The sequence below is a fragment of the Chrysochloris asiatica genome, unplaced genomic scaffold, assembly GCF_000296735.1.
Source record: "Chrysochloris asiatica unplaced genomic scaffold, ChrAsi1.0 scaffold00095, whole genome shotgun sequence".
Lineage (NCBI taxonomy): Eukaryota > Metazoa > Chordata > Mammalia > Afrosoricida > Chrysochloridae > Chrysochloris > Chrysochloris asiatica.
In genome coordinates this window covers 7,725,855-7,747,127 of record NW_006408613.1, presented here as the reverse complement: position 1 = coordinate 7,747,127, position 21,273 = coordinate 7,725,855, and the positions used below count along the sequence as shown (strand labels likewise).

The 21,273-nt window shown below is 35.4% G+C and overlaps 1 protein-coding gene across 1 annotated transcript in view; it reads left to right on the top strand.

Annotated features, from left to right (window-relative positions):
- CSMD1 (CUB and Sushi multiple domains 1) overlaps window positions 1-21,273 on the top strand; it is a 2,529,117-nt gene that overhangs the window by 1,846,538 nt on the left and 661,306 nt on the right. The window contains exons 16-19 of the mRNA XM_006866725.1: window positions 8,330-8,518; window positions 13,306-13,422; window positions 15,410-15,625; window positions 20,781-20,969. Of these exons, the coding sequence (XP_006866787.1) occupies window positions 8,330-8,518; window positions 13,306-13,422; window positions 15,410-15,625; window positions 20,781-20,969 (711 nt within the window). The remainder of the gene's footprint in view (window positions 1-8,329; window positions 8,519-13,305; window positions 13,423-15,409; window positions 15,626-20,780; window positions 20,970-21,273) is intronic.

The window sequence follows — 21,273 nt, the reverse complement described above, 5'->3', positions numbered from 1 at the left end:
CCCAAGTTGCACTGAAGACATTAGTGAAAAACAAGGCTCCAGGAATAGACAGAATACAAATAGAAATCTTTCAACAAACTGAGGAAAAACTGGAAGCACATACTTATCTATGCCAAGAAATTTGAAAGACAGTTACCAGGCAAATTGATTGAAAGACATCCATATCTGTGCCCAGTCCAAAGAGAGATGACATAATGGAATACAAAAGTAATAAATCTGTATCATTACTATCACATCCAAGTAAAATTTTGCTGAGGGTAATTAAAAATGGCTGCAGCAGTACATTGACAGGGAACAGTCTGAAATTGCAGCTGGATTCAGAAGAGGGCATGGAACTAGGGATATTATTGCTGACATCAGATGGATCTTGGCTGAAAGCAGAGAACACCAGAAGGATGTTTAATTGTGCTTTACTGACTGTACAAAGACTTTTGACTGTGTGGATAATGGCAAATTATGAATAACATTGTGAAGAATGGATACTCAAAATCAATTGTGTTCATGACAAATGTGAACCCAGATCAAGAGGAAATGATTAGAACAAGGAGACACTAAATGGTTTAAAATCAAAAAAGGTGTGTGTTAGGGTTGTACCCTTTCACCATAGTTATTCAATCTGTATGTTGAAAATATGCTATGAGAAATTAGATTATATGAAGAAGAATGTGGGATCAGGATTGGAGAAAAACTCGTTAGCAACCTGTTATATGTAGATGATAGCATCTTGCTTTCTGGTAATGAAGTAGACTTCAAATACTGATGAGGATCAAAGATCACAGCCTTCAGTATGGATTGCACTGTAAAGAAAAAAAACAAAAACCTTACAAATGAGACAGTAAGTAACACCAAGCTATGAGAGATGAAGAGATGAAGTCTGGCTATCTTGGCTTCTAAGGAGCACTCTGGCTGTACTTCTTGAAATATGATTTGTTTGTTCTTGTGGAAGTCCATAGTACTTTTTGGGGGAGGGTGTATGTATATACACATATATGTACATATATACATACATATATATGTATATACACACACACACACACACATATATGATTTTTTATTGTTGATTGAGTGATAGTTTACATGGGAGAATTCAAGTTACTTTTAATATTCTTCTCTAACACCTTAACTCAAATAATAGTCGCAATTAATCATGATAACAAGTATTCACTATTGAGTCTAAGAATCTTATCTCCATCTCTTTTAACCAGACCTATCTTGACAAGATGAAAACTATTCAGTGGTGACTCTTTGTTCCCCCACACACTCTTAGACTAAACTCCCCCTTGAAACTTGTAAACCAGTCACTTTGTGCCTTTATCGCCCCCTCATTTTAGGTAGCCAGTGTCTAAATTGCCCATCCCTATCTGCCCTGTGTATAGAGGGGATAGCATTGATACTTCATGTGAGGAGGACTCCTTCCCTCTTTGTTGGTATTTAGAGTTACTACCTCCATGAGAATAGGTCAAATTCATCAAGTTGTGGCAATTTACCCATGTTTTCTTTATCAAAAACTGTTTTGTTCTTTTTTAAATCTTCCTCTAGTCAAATTCTGATTGTCAAGCCATAAAGGCTAGGTCAAGTGGGTACAATCTGCAACTTTGGGTGTTCTTATGCGCCTACTCTCACTCCATATCAGCTGGATGCTTCACTCTTATCTCTACCTCTGTGGCAATTTCCTTGTCCATGGGGTCAGTGTCACCACACTTAGGCCCAACCAGCCCTTTATCTTCTCTCTCTCATCTCCAAGTCAGTGGGAGTCTATGGAACGTGGTTGAACTCAGCCCATTTCTTCATTGCTGCCTTTCCCCTTCTTCCATTCACTAGTAGACCAATGAGGTCATCAGCCAGCTTACATACTTGCTCATGTGTTCCCTCTGAATTTCAGTCTTAGAGGAGGGTTTCCCACATCATTTCCGGCTACTCATTACTTGACCTAACCTTTTCCAGACAACTCGAACTAATAGCCTGATATGTAGCTATATATTTATGTATATTTATGAAGTACTAAATGTAATTTTGTATATTTATGAAGTAATAAATGATTATGTGTACTTTTTGATAAAAATGGCATCATCTTATATTCATTTTCTTAATTTAATATATAGCATTCATCAAATACTCTAATAAATCTATTCAAAGCACCATTTGCCCTAATTCATTATTTTTAATGATCATGTAAATGTTTAATGGTGCAGATTTAAAATAATTAATGTAAATGCTTTCATATTAATGGCTATTTATTATGCTTAAAAAAAGAACCACTAAAAGACCTCTTCTCATTTTCCCCATTTTGTTGATATTATATTAAATCACCTTTTATATATATGGAGGATTCAATATTATGCTAGTATATTTAAATATTTCATCTAATCAAAATTTTTTCATCTAATCAAACTTTTTAAAATTAATGGTAAATGCATTTGGAATATTTTCATACCACATACAATATACTTACTTGGTTTCTTGTTTGGGCACTCTTCTACTGTACTTGGTGTCTTTTTGTGCAAGCTTCTGCTGTACAGTCTTAGATTTCATAAAATCAGCTGGATTAATGTAATAGAAATATCTCAAGAATATCCAGATAGTGCCCCTGTAAATATAAAATTAAGCATTCCTAGCTTATTTGAGAATTCCTGGTGTGGCCTTGCAGAATAAGCACAGAACTGTTAAACAAAGGGTCAGCAGGTCAAACCCACCAGTCATTCTTTTCAAACATTATACTGGTACTTAACAATTTAATGAAAATCTTATTTGAAAATGAATTGTTTTCTTCTGAAGTTAGCACAAAAACTTTTATATAGTTAACTAGTCTGTTGGAGACAACCATCTATTCCAACTTTTGTCCCAAATCCTCTAAATGAATTTTTGCTTGAAAATGACAGGAAATAATCCCAGAACAATAAATGTTGAGTATAGTTAATTAGTTAATTAACTATACTCAACATTTATTGTACTAAGGAGCTCTGGTAGCATAGTGGTTACGAATCGGCTGCGAACCGCAAAGTCAGCAGTTGGAAACTACCAGATGTTCCGCGGGAGAAAGATGAGGCTTTCTGCTCCCGTAAAGATTTAAAGCCTCAGAAACCCCGTACAGGGTCGCTATGAGTCGGAACCGACTCCACGGCACATAACCATCACCATAGTTAATTGACTGGAAAAAATTGATTATTAAAGACAAATATTAATTTCAAATTTATTCAAAATAATGTTATTTATTTCTAAATGATATTGTTTAAAAATTAATCAGCAAATATTATATTTCTATTTTTGTGTACATTATAATCATCTGAATTTATCAAATTAGTAAATATTAAACACTGTTTTATCCCTATTCTTTCTGTTTGTTTGTTGGTCTTTAGCTAGGAATATTTGGTCTCTCAGGATAAGGTGAGGCTTTCTGCTCCCATAAGGATTGGAAACCCTATAAAGGGTTACTATGAGTCAGAATGAACATGATAGCACACCACCACCACCACCACCACCACATAGTCTTTAGCTATACAGTTTGCATGAAATTTAAAAGAACAAAGTTTTTCTTTCTTTCTTTCTTTTTTTTTCTTTTTCTCTGTCTCAGGTGTTTTATCCTAGATTGGTTTGCCTATTTTTAGCACCCTCTGAGGAAATGTGTTCTAAAACCAATATGCAAACATTAACAACTAGTTTCATTTGCTCATCCAGCTCATTTAAATAAGCAGGTTATTCTCATCCATTCTTTCTTGAATATACAAGGTAGAATTGTAAGTTGATTCATAATTTCTAATTTTAATTGATTTATAATATGTCCTATTCAATGCTTAGGAAAAAGTGTGAAAGGGATGATGATCTAAACATGCATCCAGACTTTCATTATATACTTCTGGGATTTTTTGGAAAATGCTCCAATGTTTTGAGTGTGCAGTCTTCCGGTTTATAGCATGAAAGTACATTGAAAAGAAAAAGAAAAAAACATCTAAGAAGGTCATCACACTTAATCTTTATCACTTCATTTTATGTTTAAGTAGTTAAGAATTTGAAAAGTAAAAGTGAAATGGGTAGAAACAATTGAAACATGGGACACAATAGTTGTATAAGAAAATGAGTCAGGAAGGTCTGGAATTTTTAAAGCAGGCTATCAGCTGGTGTACATAAGGGTTACCTGTGGGGCTTTTAAACAAAACAGATGCTTGAGTGCCAGCTCAGGTGTTCTAAATTGCTATGTCTGTGGGTGGTATCCAAACCTAAGTAGTTTTATAGAGTTCTGTAATGATTCAGATGGTCATCCCTATTTAGAAAGCATGCTGAAAGAGCAGTTTTCCTCAAACTTTCATGTACATTAACACTCATTTGGGAAAACTTAGTAAAATGGAAACTCCTGGGCTGAGGGCCAGAATTCCAGATATTTGAAATTCTCAAGGCAGTTAAATATAAGGGAGAAGGTAGACACCAGCCTGTGCTTGAATCCTCCAGGTAGATCATGCATGAAAAGAATTGACCAAACACACCAGGGTTATAGGAGGTTAGGAACCTGCAGTCATCAGGGGAGATGAGAAACTAGGGGAGTACAGAGGCAATGGAAGAGGAATTAATATTATAAATTATGGTATAAACATGTGTGTATTAAAATGAAGGAATGAGAGAAGCAGAGATAGGTAAAGAGGAAAACATGGAACAGGAAAGACAAACATTACCATCTCCTTTATGATTTTGAATATTTCCAGTACTCTTAGAGGAAATATGTTGTTGTGAAATCAATACACCAAATCATAACACACATCAATTTAATTCTGACTTGCAGTGACCTTACCTAGGTTTTCTGAGATGGTAAATCTTTACAGGAACAGATAGCCTCATCTGTCTCTGACAAAAGGGCTGGTGGGTTTAAGCTACCTGCCCTGTGGTAAACAGCCCAATGCCTAACCCACAATGCCACCAGGGCTCCTTGAAACCAATATGCAGGCACTAGAAAATAATAATCCTTGCTCATCCAACACAGTTTAAAAAAAAAAAAAGCAGATTGCCTATGACCTAAGAATGATTTACGTTAAAGTCTTCTTGTCATTTAAAAATACTATTGCTCATTTCTCTTTTAACTTCTGGCATAAATGGTTGAAATTGTAAACTATTTTTGACTTATAAAATTAATGACCACCTTTAATACTTGAATAGGCACATGGAAGCCTACTTTAAGGACATAAAGCATTACAGAAATAGCAGCCACAGTATATTCAAGGTTGACTTATTTTTGTAGTGGTGCCATAAGATAATATGAGCTAATATTAACAGCATTAACTTTAGAAGCATTTTCAGAACTGTTTGGCAGAAGAGCTGAAGGCATCTTTTTTCAAGGTTTTCATAAAAGTAGACCTAGGCTTATAGTTTTATTTTGTGTGTTAAAACTTATGAATCATCACTATCATAAATATAGTGTCCAATTACAGTTATCCTTTTATTACTCTATTCTTTATAAGGAATATGGCAGTTTGTTTATATGATAGTAATTGCATTGTTCTTCTAGAATAATCATTTGTGTTGTTTGTTGATCTTTGAATAATCACTTTAGAATAGCTATGATTAGATAGAAAATTGCTAAATAAATGGAATTCTTCAACATATAAAAGTCTTGCATGTCATTTTTTAAAGAATATTTTTAAGAAGAAAGATGTACTGTACATATATGTATTTATTCTACTTTATAATTCATACCTTGTATAATTTTCAACAAAAATTGTTGTAAGGAACAGAGCAAGTTTTATGGTGTGTGTGTGTGGGGGGGGGTGAGGGTGCATGTGCACACAAATGCATATAATTTTCTGTGATTCAGTGATATTTCTTATGACCAGAAAGAGAAACTGGTTTGAAGTAATAGTAATGGATTCAATACAATAAGAGATAATACAGAAAAAGAAAGAGAAAAAATAGTGAAGGAGAGAGAGAAGCAAGAGCAGAGACGCAGGGTTGAACTTCAGAAAATAATTTAACATAATTGGCTTAATTTTTTGACTTGTTACCTTATTTGTGAAACTTTTATTAGTCTGTGAAAAGTAACCACCCTAAGGCTTTGCGCATAAAAACAACTCAAAAAATATTAATTTCCTTCCTTAGATTAAAACTTTCATAAAGCTCTACTTAAGAAAGTCAAATAAAAAGACATATACTTATATCATTTATTTAAAAAAATCATAGTTCCATTAAGTTTCAAGTAACAAATACGTGTAACAAAAATGGAATGCATTCAGGGTTTCAATAAAATCAATTGATCCCATGTTTTGCTTGACATTGTCAGGACTGGAGACAAAAGGAAAAGACATTTAGAAACAGTGTCACACCTTTCCTTCAATGCAAATTTACTACCTATCCCCTTTGTTGTAAATGTCTTCTCCCATTAGAGGGTTGTCAACTACTTTGCAGTTCATATATTCATTCTTGCTGCCACAGTGTTTTTGTAATTCAGGAAAATTGGTAATCCAAATAATTTGTAATGTCAAAAAACTCAATATCTACACATTTTACATCTCAGTATCAGTGCCCATTATTTTGAAAATAGAGGAATGAGTAAATAATAGCATAATGTTGATAAAATCCAGCATTTGGAGTCCTGATATTGCAGTATGGTCAATGCGTTGGACTGCAGTCTGTTTAAAATGCAAGGTCAGAAGTTCAAGTTAACCAGCCGCTCCTTGGAATCCCTACACAGGGTTGTTGTGAGTTGGAACAACTGACAGCACTTAACAACAACAACAACCAGCAATTATGACTTACATTCAATTTTTAGTTCTGTTTTTTCAAGTAAAGGAATCGTCATTTTAATTTCCATGCTTTGATTTCTTCTGTTCTCTATTTTTCTGTGAATTTTCTAAAGACAAAGTTTCATTAAAATTTTTAAAATTTCATTATAAATATGGTACACCAATTGTTAACATTTTCTAAAACAATTCTTATTACTATGATTGGCTGTGGAATGCAGTGAACTTATGGTTTAGGGGTCACAGAAAACCCTTTTATAAAATGGAATATTCAAATTAACTGGTTTTTCCACAAATCTGAAGACTAATTTGTCACTTTCTTTACCAGAACTTCTTAAGTCAGGGGCCGTCTGTTGCGGAAATTCTTGCTTTGATATTGATACTGCTGAAAAATCAGCCACTATTATGTGCTTTTGATTATAAAACATATGTACAGTCTCCAACGAGATGGATCAGCCAGGTGGCATCATTGATGGTGTCAAGTGTGGTGGCGGTAGTGAGGTTGGCCCAGGATCGGACATTGTTTCATTCTGCTGTGCATGGGGTTGCTATGAGTCGGTTCCGACTCGATGGCACCTGACAACAACAACAACAACAACATTCAGAGAGGCAATTATTCTGAATTGAACTGCAAAGATCTGAAAAATACATCTAACTATAAAGAGAACAAAAATTCTCACAACTGCATTGAGAAACAGCATCATAATAAATGGTGAAGAATTTGGAATTTTCAAGGATTTCATTCTCCTTGGATCATCAATCAAAACCCATGGCAGCAGCAAACAAGAAGCTAAAAATGGTGCTGGGTAAATCCTGGTAAGGCACAGAAGGATAAGCACTAGACCTCATGGACCTCTTTAAAAGCTTAAAAGGCATAGATGTCACTAAACTGTGCCTGATGCATGTCATGATGTTTTCAGACATCTCATATGCAAGTGAAAACTAGACAAAGAAAAAAGGAAGAATAAAGGAGTAGAATTGAAACTGAATTGTTTGAGAAGAATACTGAATGTATCATGAATTTCCAAAATGAAGAAATCAATCTTTGAAGAAGTAAAACCGGAATGATCCTCAGGAGCAAGGATGGTGAAACTTCATCAGTCATTCTTCAGCCACATTATCTGGAAGGCCTCATCCCTAGAAAAGAACATCATGTTTGTGAAAATTCAGGGAGGCAAGAGGGCAATTGTCAATGAAATCAATGAACAAAAAGAGTACAACAATGGGCTCACACATACCAAAGATTGTGAAGAGAGTGCAGTACTGGGGACCTTTTTATTATGTTATATATGAAGTGACCATGAATTGTAACCACCCCAGAGTCAACTAAAAACAACAAAAGAAAAACAGTCAAATATTGGTAAATGTATCAATTATTACATTAGTGAATTTTAAAATTAATTTGCATAATGTTCCAGATCTTTATATATATATATATGGTTGGTTATGTGCCGTGGAGTTGGTTCCAACTCATAGTGACCCTGTTTGTGTGTATATATATATATGAACCGACTCGACGGCACTTAACAACAACAACAACAATACATATATATAATGGCATTCATAATTTTTATTTAGTTACTTATACATATTTTTTGTTATGCATTTAGGTGTGACTTTAGAGTCAGATTCTTGCCTTGATCCAGGAATTCCTGTGAATGGTCATCGCCATGGCAATAATTTTGGCATCAGGTCTACAGTGACTTTCAGCTGTGATCCAGGATACACACTAAGTGATGATGAACCCCTTATCTGTGAGAGGAACCATCAGTGGAATCATGCGTTACCTAGCTGCGACGGTAGGTGGAAGTCCATGAAACAGTAAATCATAAAGAAATGTAGAGAAAATATAAATATTTGATTAGTTTTCATGGCATGTGTATTTTATGGGTACAGTCCTGGTGTGGCACTGTAGGATAAACAACCAAAAGGTTGGTGGTTCACACCCATCAGCTGTTCCTCAGAAACCCTATACAGGGCTGCTCTAAGAACTGACTCGGTGGTACTTAGCAACATTAACAAATTTTATGGGTATTGTAGAATATGGTTAATGTGGGTTTTCTGTTTTAAAAATGGTACACCATAAAAAATTGAGCCTGTTCTGACTCATAGTTACACTGCATAGGGTTTCCAAGGCTATATATCTTCATAGGAGCAGAAAGCCTCACCTTTCTCTGACAGAGTGTCTGCTGGATTCAAACTGATGACCATGTGGTTAGCAGCCCATGTATTACCCACTACCCACCAGGGCACCTTCATTGTTCCTAGGTGCCATTGAATCAATTCCAACTCACAGCAGCCTTATGTGCAATAAAGCAAAACACTGCCGGGTCATGCGCCAACCTCATAATCATTCCTGTTTCAGCCCAGTGCTGTCGCTGCCATTGTGCCAATCCATCTCGTTGGGGATCTTCCTCTTTTTCTCTGGCCCAAAACTGTACCAAGCATGAGATCTGTCTCCAGGGACTGTTCCCTCCTGATAATATGTCCAAACTATGAGAGACAAAGTCTGGCCAACCCGGCTTCTAAGGAGCATTCTGGCTGCACTTCTTCCAACACAGATTGGTTTGTTCATTTGGCGATCCATGGTACTGTTAATATTTCTCTCCAATGCCATTACTTAAATTCAACAATTCTTCTTCAGTCTTCCTTAAACCTTGTCCAACTTTCACATGCACATAAGGCTATTGATATTTCCATAGCTTGGCGTCAGGTGTACTTTAGTCCTCAAACTGACATCTTTGCTCATGAACACTTTTAAAAGATCTTGTGCAGCAGATGTGTCCAATGCAATATGTTGCTTGATTTCTTTACAGCTGCTTCCATAAGTATTGATTGTGGATCAATCAAAGCAAAATGAAGTCTTTGGCAACTTCAGTCCTGTCTCTATTTACCATGATGTTTTTTATTTGTCCAGTAGTGGGAATTTTTGTTTTCTTTACATTGAGGTGCAACACATAATGAAGGATGTGGTCACCGATCTTCATCGGTGAATATTTTAGACAATTTGATTTCTGGTGAGGTCCAGGTATATAATCATCTTTTATGTTATTTAAGAAAGGTATTTGCAGTGAACAAGTCATTGGTCTAGAAAAATTCTATCATGAGATCTTCAGAACCATTTCTTTCACCAAGACCATATTTTACAATGACTGATCCTTCCTCTTTGTTTCCAACCTTCGCATTCCAACGAACAGTAATTATCAATACATCTTGATTACATGTTTGAACAATTTCAGATTAAAGAAATTGGTAGAATCATCACTGGCTTTAAAGTTTGGTGGGTTAATTTCAATAATAGTGGTATGAACTGATGTTCCTTGTAGGCATATGGATATTATAATTTCACATACAGCATTATACACAACAACAACATTGCCTCATTTCATATATAAAGATATGAAAACACAGAAGAGTAGAGAAATTTGCTAAATAGCATCAACTCAGAAGTGGTGCTAATATTGAGTAGACCTTTGCTTAAAGCAGAGAATACCAGAAAGATGTTTCCTTGCGTTCAAAGCCATTTGACTTTGTCAATTAAAACAATTATCAATAATGTAAAAAGTGGAAATTATAAAGCACTTTATAGTCTTCATCTGAAACCTGAACATAGACCAAAAGACAGTCATTCACACAAAACAAAGCAGTATTGTGGGGCTACAAATCTGGAAATCTATGCATCATTTATACCTACACCATGGTGTAGCCTTTTACGTCAGTTATTCAATCTGTGTGTTGAGCAAGTAATCTGAAAAACAGGACGGAATGAAAATGAATATGTCCTTGAGCTGGAGGAAGACTCATTAACTACCTGTTATATGCAGATGACACAATTTGGTGTGATGAAATTGAAGAAGACTTGAAGCACTTAAGATGATTGAAGATTGCATCCTTCAATATGGTTACACCCACCTCAGCATCAAGAAAGCAAATTGGAGCAAAAAACAGCATCATGCTAAGTAAAGAAAATACTGAAGTCAAGAATTTCATTTTACTTGGATCCACATACACTGCTCATGAAGCAGTATCAAGACATCAAACAATATAAGGCATTGGGCAGATATGTTGCAAAAAAAAAACCAAAAACTAAAATATGTTAAAGCAAAGATATAGCTTTGAGGACTAAAGCACACCTAACCTAGACTATTGTATTTTCAATCACCTAATATAGTGTGGCGCTGTAGGTTAATGTACCAGACTGGAAAGCTGTTTGAACTGCAAGGTCAGTGGTTCAAACCCACCAGCTGCTCCTCAGAAATCCTATACTGGGTTGCTATGAGTTGAAACTGATTCAATGGCACTGAACAACAGCAACAATATGTATGCAAAATCTATGTATATAAAATCTGGGCAATGAATAAGGAAGACTGAAGAATAATCTATGTCACAGAGTTACAGTGTTAGTGTAGAATATTGAATATATCATGGACTTCCAAAAAGAAAGAATGTATCTGTCTTGTAAGAAGTACAGTCAGAATGCTGCTTAGAAATAAGGAGAGTGAGACTTTGTGTCACTTACTTTGGACATGCTACAAGGACAGACAAGTCCCTGGAGAAAGACAGCACGATTACTAAAGTAGAGAGTTACTACAAAAAAGGAAGACTGTTGCAAGTTATGTTCACACAGTGACTGTAACAATGGACTCAAATGTAGCAAATATTATGAGAATGGGACTGCTCAGTGTTTCATTCTGATGTACATGGGCTCACTATGAGTCCGATCCAGCGTGATGTCACCTCGTCACAACAAAACAGAAAGTGAAGTAGCTGGGGTAAACCCAGGCATTCTGGATTAGAGTCTGTGCTTTTCTAGTTAAATGTGGAAATGATTAATTGAGATTACCCAGGAGTGGTGCTATTGGATCAGCACTGGACTTTGAACCACAAGATCGGCAGTTCAAACTCACCAGCTGCTCCTTGGAAACCCAACAAAAGGTTGCTATGGATCAGATATTAGCATATGACTGATAGACACAAGATGGTGCAGCTGCAAAACAAGAATAAATTTATCTTTCCTTCCTTCTAGTTGATGTCATCTTGTTTGATTCATTTTAAGTTCAGTTCTTTTAAGCACAGTAAAGCTTTATCAAGTGTAGTATAGGAAAGCAAGAAAAAAGGGTCAAAAAACCACAACTCACAAGCATGGACATGTGCATATTCTCCCCTTGATGTTTGCAAAACTGGAATATATAGAGTTTATTCAAAAATTACATTTTGATATCTTAAAGATTGCATACCTTTGAACAACATGAAATAAGCTTTTGAGTACTTAATATATATTAGAAACCAGTTTGCATCAACTCCATTTTGAATCATGGCAACTACATGTGTATAAACATAAAGCTGTGCTTAAAACAGTTTCCAGTGGCTGATTTTTCAGAAATAGATCATCAAGCCTTCCTTCCCAGGAACCTCTAGGTGTACATAAACTTTCAACAAGGTTATCAGGTGAGCTCCTTAATCATTTTCACCACCCAGGGACTCTGAAGTATACACATATTGCTTCTGTTGTGTGTGATTGCATTGATGAGTTCACTCTGACTTAAGTGACCTTGTTGGACACAATAGTCGTTGTTGTTAAGTGCCATTGAGTCAATTCAAACTCACAGCAACCCTGCATAGAGTTTCTGAGGAGCAGCTTGTAGAATTACCCAGTAGGGTTTCTAAGACTGAAGCAGATTGCCACATTGTTCTCTTAGAGTGTCTGGTGGGTTCGAACCACCAAAATTTCACTTTGAGACTTAGCATTTAGCATTGTCACTTGGGCTCAGACACTGCAAATTGTATTTTGCAATGGCAATTATTATGAATATCTACCTTATGAAATGAAAATGATCACTTTTTCATTATTATGATTAAAAATATATATCTGTAAATGAAAGACAGTTACCTGGCCAATATCAAAGAACAAGAAAGTAACAGAGTCAGGATTTAAATTCATAACTTTATGATATCAGTTTCTGGGCATTTAAAATTCTATGTTATCTTGATAACCTAAATGTCACTACTTTCCTAATGACATGATGTTGGTTTTCTTTGAAAAATGAGTTTTGAAATTGAACTGTTTAGATGTAGATTTAAGCTCAAGACCAGCTTTGCTGGTAAATGCAAATCTACATCTTTTCTCTGCATTTGTGTTAACTCATATTCTAGTTTGCATGCTGCCTATTACTCTATAATATTTCAAGGTTTTCTACTATTTAAAGTACCTATGTATTACATAAGGAGCTCTGGTAGCATAGTGGGTACAAATTGGTCTGCTAACCTCAAGGTCAGCAGTTCGAAACTATCAGCTGTTCCGCGGAAGAAAGATGAGGCTTTCTGCTCCAAGATTTGCAGCCTTAGAAACCCTGTGCAGAGTCACTATAAGTCAGAACCGACTCCACAGTACACAACAACAACAATGTATTACATGGCATATTATAATTTCAAGTAACACAAAGTTTTACTTTTGTTTTGATTTTCATGGGTATAACATTGGACTTTTTGCAGTCCTATGCAAATTAAATGTCATTTAAAAATTATATTTTTTGAACAATTTCTATAAAACTTTAATTATGCAATGATTTTTCCTTATTGCTTTAAGCACTATGTGGAGGCTACATCCATGGGAAGAGTGGAACAGTACTTTCTCCTGGGTTTCCAGATTTTTATCCAAACTCTCTAAATTGTACATGGACTATTGAAGTTTCTCATGGAAAAGGTAAGAATAAAGTATGGATTTCAAATATAAAAACTAGTAGACAGGATAAAAGCATATCAGTATAAAAAGTATCAATCTTGCACAATTGTTAGATATAATTTTGTTCTTGCTACATCTAGGAAGATACACACATTTAGTTACACATATTCTAGGGATGTTGTATAGTATAGATATAATCCTCATGTTACATATGAGTATATCGAAGACTAGAATTTTACATTTGTGCAAAAAGTATAGCATTAAACATTGCATTTAACATTGTAAACTGGGTTTTCTATGACTAAATTTGTAGTTTTTAAGAAGTCAATTTTGAAATTTGGTCACATAGATACTATATGTTACTGTTGTTGTTAGGTGCCATCGAGTCAGTACCGATTCATAGCAACCCTATGCACAACAGAACGAAACACTGCTCTGTCCTGGGTCAACCACACAATTGTTGCCACGCTTGAACCCACTGATGCTGCCACTTTGCCAATCTATCTCGCTGGGGGTCTTCCTCTTTTTCTCTGACCCTCCACCTTACCAAACATGATATCCTTCTCCAGTGACTGGTCCCTCCTGACAATATATCTGAAATATGAGAGACAAAGTTTGGCCATCCTGGCCTCCAAGGAGCACTCTGGCTGCACTTCTTCCAACATGAATCTGTTGGTTCTTTTGGCAGCCCATGGTACTTTCAATATTTTCCTCCAACACCATAACTCAGATGCATCAATTCTTCTATGATCTTCCTTAAAATAGACTTTATCTTTTCAGATAATCCTGAACTCAACTGAATATTAAAAGTTTATATTTCATTATATATATTGTGTTGCATTCTGCTAGCAGTAATACTTAGTAAAGAATAACTGAGTCTGGAGAGAATTAAGAATAAAGTTGAAATAGCATGGTAGGATAAGCACTAGACTGCAAGGTTGGTTTGAACCACAAGATAGGTGGTTCAAACTCACCAGTCACTCCTTGGAAACCCTATTCAGGATTGCTATGAGTCAGAACTGACCCAATGGTATTTGAAAACTACAACAAAAAGCTTAAGAATGTGTACTGACATTAAATAGTATCTATTCACAGTGACACTTAGGGTTAATGCGCTGGACTGAAAAGTCGGTTTTAACCACAAGGTCCGCGGTTCAAACTCACCAGCCGCTCCTCAGAATCCCACTCAGGGCTGCTATGGGATGGAATTGACTCGAATATATGTATATATGTGTATATATATATATATATATATATATATATATATATATATATATATATTCTAGTTGTGGCGCTGTGGGTTAATGCGCCAGACTGAAAAGCCATTTGAACTGCAAGGTCAGCAGTTCAAGCTTACCAGCTACTCTTCGGAAACTCTATACAGGGTCACTATGGGTCAGAATCAACTGTATGGCATTTAACAACAACAACAACATATATATATATATACTCCAGTTGTGGCACTGTAGGTTAATGTGCTGGACTGCAAAGTCAATTTGAACTGCAAGGTCCATGCTCACCAGCTCTCTTCAGAAACCTTATACAGGGTTGCTATGAATAGGAACCAACTCCATGGTTCCATTCTAATTTGTAGCGACCCTATATAGGGTTTCTAAGGATGCAGATCTTTACGGGAGCAGAAACCCACATCTTTTTTCCATGCAACAGCTGGTAGTTTTGAACTGCTGACCTTGAGGTTAGCAACCCAATTCATAACCACTACACTACCAAAATACCTTATGTATATATGTGTGTATGTATATATATATATATGTTGTTGTTATTGTATGTGCCATAGAATCAGTTCTGACCTATAGGACCCTATATAGGGGTTCTGAGGAGTAGCTGGTGAGCTTGAATCACTGATGTTGCCATTTAGATGACTTTGTAGTCTAGCGCAGTAAACCGCAGCACCATACCAGGACTATATATATATATATATATATATATATATATATTTGCATATGTATTTATTTATTTAATCTCTTTCTCTCTCACTCCCTCTCAGGAGTACAGATGATATTTCACACTTTCCACCTTGAGAGTTCTCATGACTATTTACTGATCACCGAGGATGGAAGTTTTACAGAGCCTGTTGCCAGACTCACTGGCTCTGTGTTGCCCCATACTATTAAGGCAGGTTTGTTTGGAAATTTCACTGCCCAGCTTCGGTTTATATCAGACTTCTCAATTTCCTATGAGGGCTTCAACATCACATTTTCAGGTACGTTGACTTCTTATGCTGTGTCTGACCACTGGCAATAAAACTGCTGTTGCTGTGTGAGTGTGTATGTGTGTCTGTGATTGTAGGCAAAATATCAACTAATGCTATACATGGAAAAAGCTGGAGAAGTATTAGGTAATACAGGTTAAAAATTAAGTATTATTTACATTATAATGTATGTGGAATATTGGTGTGGTACTGTAGGATAAGCACTGGACTGCTAACTGCAAGGTTGGTACTTCAAGCCCAAAAGCCACTTCTAGAAAACCCTAAACTGGTTCTCTATGAGTCAGAACTGATTTGATAGAACTAAACAAAACAAAACAAATATAGATCATGTTTATGATTTGTGTGGATTCAATTATTTAATTTTAATAGCTCCTAAGGAGAAAGATGAGGCTTTGTATTCCTGCAAAGATTTTCAGTCTCAGAAGCTATGTACATGATTGCAACAAGTTGGAATTGATTCCACAGCATAAAGCCACAACCACCACCACCATGATGTACATCAAGAACCCTGGTAGTATAGTGTTAATACATACATATAAAAATCTTCAGTTTACAGAATTGAAAATAATTACATACATTTAAACACTGGTCACAGATGTATGCGGTATTTAATCAAGTACACAAATAATGTTCAATAAGCATGTGATGCTCATTTGTGGGACCACTTCAATATCTCTGATATATTCTTTGTCCACAGAATGGAGATTACTACTCTCCTGTTACTAATGGATTTAAACAATTAAATTAATTTGAATTGAATTGTATGGTACTTTGAAAAAGAGTAGTTTTCTACCTCCTTTTTATATCCTAGATCCAATGTAGTTTTAAAAGGTGGTCTCCAAACACCATAATCACATGATTTCTTCTACTTTTAAACCCATGTAAGATCCTTAATAACTTTCTTTGTCACATATAATATTTATTGTTGTTATAAATGAGTTTTGTCTTATCTTCTCACTAAAAATTAAACTTTGGGTAGAAGGCATACTGTTCTATCCACCTTCACAATACTTGCATCACTATTCGTGTGTTTTATACATGAGTGCTTTACCAGATCCCTTGAAATTGATGCTAACTTATGGCTACCCCATGTGTATTAGAGTAAACTTATACTCCATCTTTAAAATTATTATAATCATTATTATTGTTAAAAATATATAGGTAATGCAACATTTGCCAATTCAGTATATTTTGCTCATATAGTTAAACCAATTATATCAATCATGTTGTACAACTATCATCAACATTGTCAATATCCGTATGTTTCATACCTACAAGTAGAAACTCAATATTAGCTAAACAAAGATTCTCCTCTTTCCCCTCCCTCTTGCCTATAGCAACCACAAACACTGGTCCTTTTTGCATTTGAATTTGTTTTAAATTGGTGAAATCAAACAATGGTTTTCTTTTTATAATTGACTTATTTATCTTAACCATGTTTTCAAGGTTCACCTATGTAGTGGCATGTATCAGACCTTCCTTTCTCTTTATGGAAGAGTAATCTTTTGTTGTGTATATATATATATCATTTGGGTTATCCATTCATCTGTAGATATGCATGCATTTGGGTTGTTTCATCATTTGACTATTGTGAAGAGTGTTGTAATCAACAATGGTGTATATGAGTCTCTTAGCATCACTGCTCTCAATTTTTAATCACTGATTTTCTGCAAGGTCACCAAGCCTTTCTTCCATTGTACTTCTGAGTAGACTCGAACCTTCAACCTTTTAGTTTGCATCCAGGGTGTATTACCATTTACACTGCCCAACGATTCCCATCTTGTGCATAGTAGGAATTTCATAGTTACTTACTAAATATTGTATGATCATTAACAGGTGAAAATACCATCTTAAAGAAAAAATATATATATCTAGGGAATTTTGAGATGCTCTGAAACACTTTTTTTTGGTGTTAGGTGCCAACTCATAGTGACCCTATGGTCAACAGAACAAAATATTGTCTTATCTGGCCCCATCCTCACTACTCTTTTATTTAACCTCATTGTGAACAACCACTCTGTCAATCCATCTCATTAAGGGTCTTCTAACTCTTTTCTGGATTTCCACTTTACCAAGTTGTTGTTGTTGTCAAGTGCCATCGAGTCAATTCTGACCCATAGTGACCCTGTATAGGGTTTCCAAGGAGCAGCTGGTGAGCTTGAACCTCTGACCTTACAGTTGAAATGGCTTTGCAGTCTGGCACATTAACCCATAGCACCACACCAGGACTCCATCTTTACCATAAATACTGTATATTCCCTATAATGATGACCAATGACTATTTATCTTAATCTACTTTTGTTGATTGTTCTTGGTATTTACTACATACATGAATCTTTGAAGACTTCCTAAGATTACCTGACTTCTTAGAAATTTTACCTTAATCAGGAATAATAATAAAGTAGTTCACTGACTTTATGTATAAAAAACCTAGATCTTTTGAACTCTAATACCTAAATCCCCCCCCCTCTCTCTCTCTCTCTCTCTCTCTCTCTCTATATATATATATATATATATATATATATCATCTCATAGTAGATCTCAATTGTTATCCTTATGAGAATATATGTCCCCTTTGTTCTTACTTTTACCACGATAAAAATTAATTTTAACAGAATACTCCAGAGAAATAAAATGATAGTGATACAAATCCACAAATCTATTACATAGATGTTTCTCATGAGTCTGTACAGTTTTCATTTGTTTTTCTCATCTGGTTCTTAATTCTATTATTCTCAGCACAAGGCTAACAATAAGTCTTTTGATTACCAAAGGTCAATATTTAACTTAAAACTTTTTTTCTCCTTTCATAAGCTCCCTAACAAGCAAGCAGACAAATAACAACAGAAATAAAACATTCTTTCTGGAACTCTGCAGTTCCTTGAGGTGGTTTTTTTTTTTTTTTTTTTTTTTTTTTTAATTGTTCTGAATATTATAATAAAAGTTGTAACAGAAGAAATTACTTCTAGTTTATGTCACACACAAGGACAAATTTTAAAAGCAAATAGCTCACCTTTGATTGCAAAGTCTATTTTAAGTTAACATATTCTTTTAATACACTAAAGGAATAACTTCTTTTGGAGGAATTTCATCTGGAAACTGGGCTTCGCAGTAATGGCTCTCCAAATGTGTACGATTGCCAGTGGCATTAGAACAATGTAGTTTGCTTTTTAATGTCTAAATAAATAGTAACTTTATTATGCAAATAAGATATTTACCCTTCTGGGAACTTTCCTGGTGTTTTTGTAAAATGCCATAAATATACTTTTATAACTACCTTTCTTCCTGTTACTTTATTTCTTTTTTAGAAGATTTTACTTAAATAGAATTTCCCAATTGCATTTCCTAGTTAATATTTCTTCAAAGGTAAATGACAAAACTGACAAACAAAAAAGTTCCATATTCAAATATAATTAGATAATGCTGAAAGCATTCTGTATTCTGTGTTTGATATCAATTAGTAATCACTAAGGAATCCCTGGGTGTACAAACAGTTAAGCACTCAGCTACTAGATAAAATGTTGATTCAAACCAGGACTTAACATGTTTGAAATGGTTTAGTCATGGCCATCAGAGTGCATGCTTTGCATAGCAACTAGATCTCTTGTATTTAGGATTTTTACCCCAGTAGGAAACAGGCATTCCTACACTGCTCAAAGATGGTGGCCAATGCACGTTCAGTGAGGCATGGTCTGCTACCATCTTTGCACTTGCACTTATCTGTTTCCTACTTGGGTCAAAATCCTATCTGCAAGAGATTTGGTTACTATGCAACAGATACACTCTAGAGAATACTGCCTTTGTGTACTCCTGTTATGGAGATTAATGCTTATCCACCCATTGATTTTTCTGTTTTTCTTCTCTCTAAAGTTCTTAATGACATTTTCCTAAGCATCTGGCCTATCATTGATACTATTGGATTAAATGCTGGGCATTAAAGACTGAGAAAACAAGATGATGGCAACTAAATATTAGAACCCTTGTATAGTCCTAATTCCCCACTGACAAAACATAAACTTAATAATGAATAATCCTCAGATTGCAATTTCACCTACATACCAAAGCTTGTATTGACTGCAAAGAATAAGGCAATATTACATTAGAACATTGAATTCCAAAATACAGCACAAAGTCAGGCATTTTACTTTGTTTCATAATAATTTATAGATTTTTTTTTTTTTCTGTTTCATTGCTACAGAGCGAGGGTGGGGAACCTTTTCTCTTCCAAGAATCATTTGGATATTTATAACATCATTCATTAGCCTTACAAAATTATCAGCTTAAACATTATACTGCTAAGCCCTGGACTGCAAGGTTGGTTAGGACCTCATAGTCAGTGGTTCAAGCTCACCAGCTACTCCTTGGAAAACCTAGACAAAATCACTACGAGTCTGAACTGACAAGACGATATTTAACAACAACAGCAACATAATGTGACTGGACTCCTGTTGGGGTGCTGTAGGATCAACACTGGACTGCAAACCACAAAGTCGACAGTTCAAACTCACCAGCTGTTCCTCAGAAACCCCATACAGGGTCACTATGAGTGGGAACCAAATCACAGCTCTTAAAAACCACAACAACATAATGTGCTGGCTGGAATTGTGGTTGCCTTGGCAAGACAAGACCAAATGATTTCATGGACCTTACATGGCCCACGAGCTGGACATTCTCCACCCATGCTAAAGAGCATGATGTATAGATTGAAAATAGGCAGGAGAAAAACTGTGGAATCACAGAGGTGTACTTTAGAGATGACATTGTCTCTAATCAGCTTTCCCCCAGTGTAGTCCTTTAACAGTTTTTATTTTGTGCTCCATATATTGGTTATCTAAAATATTTTTGAGAAATATTGACTTTAGCAATTAGAAATATACATAGAATAATTTCAAACACTCAAAAAGTCAGTTTTGAAATGGAGAATACTGTTTTTATCTCTTACATTTTGATATGTCTGTTTTCAAAATACTATTATCTCATGTTATATCACAAGAGAATTAATACTACCAATATAAACTGTATAACAATTACAACATAGTTTGAAGAAAAACATACATTGGTTTACTTTTTCATAGTAGCATTTTTTTATATTCTTGATAAATAATGGTTGAATATTCCCACAATTTTCTGTTTCCTCATTTCTCAGAATATGATTTAGAGCCATGTGACGATCCTGGTGTCCCTGCCTTCAGCCGAAGAATTGGTTTTCATTTTGGAGTTGGAGACTCCCTGACTTTTTCTTGCTTCCCAGGATATCGCCTAGAAGGTGCAACCAAGCTTACCTGCCTGGGTGGGGGCCGTCGTGTGTGGAGTGCACCTCTGCCAAGGTGTGTGGGTAGGTGGTCACATGCTTTCATTTCATTCATCCAACTGGGAAGAGTGCAGGGCACATATCAGCAAGGCTCAAAAGGAATAGAGTAGGAGTGAGAGAAGCCGTACTCAGGCCCAATTCTACTAACCAGTTAGGAAAATTGCTTAACATGGGTTTTGCTGTCTCATCTATAAATAAATCCTTTTCAGCTCTAAAATTTTATGACTGAAGAAGATTGAAACTAAAGCATGTGTCAAGCATATTTTTGAAAGACAATGAATATATCATAGGTAAAATAATTTGGAACTAAAGGGGGAAAAAGTTGGAA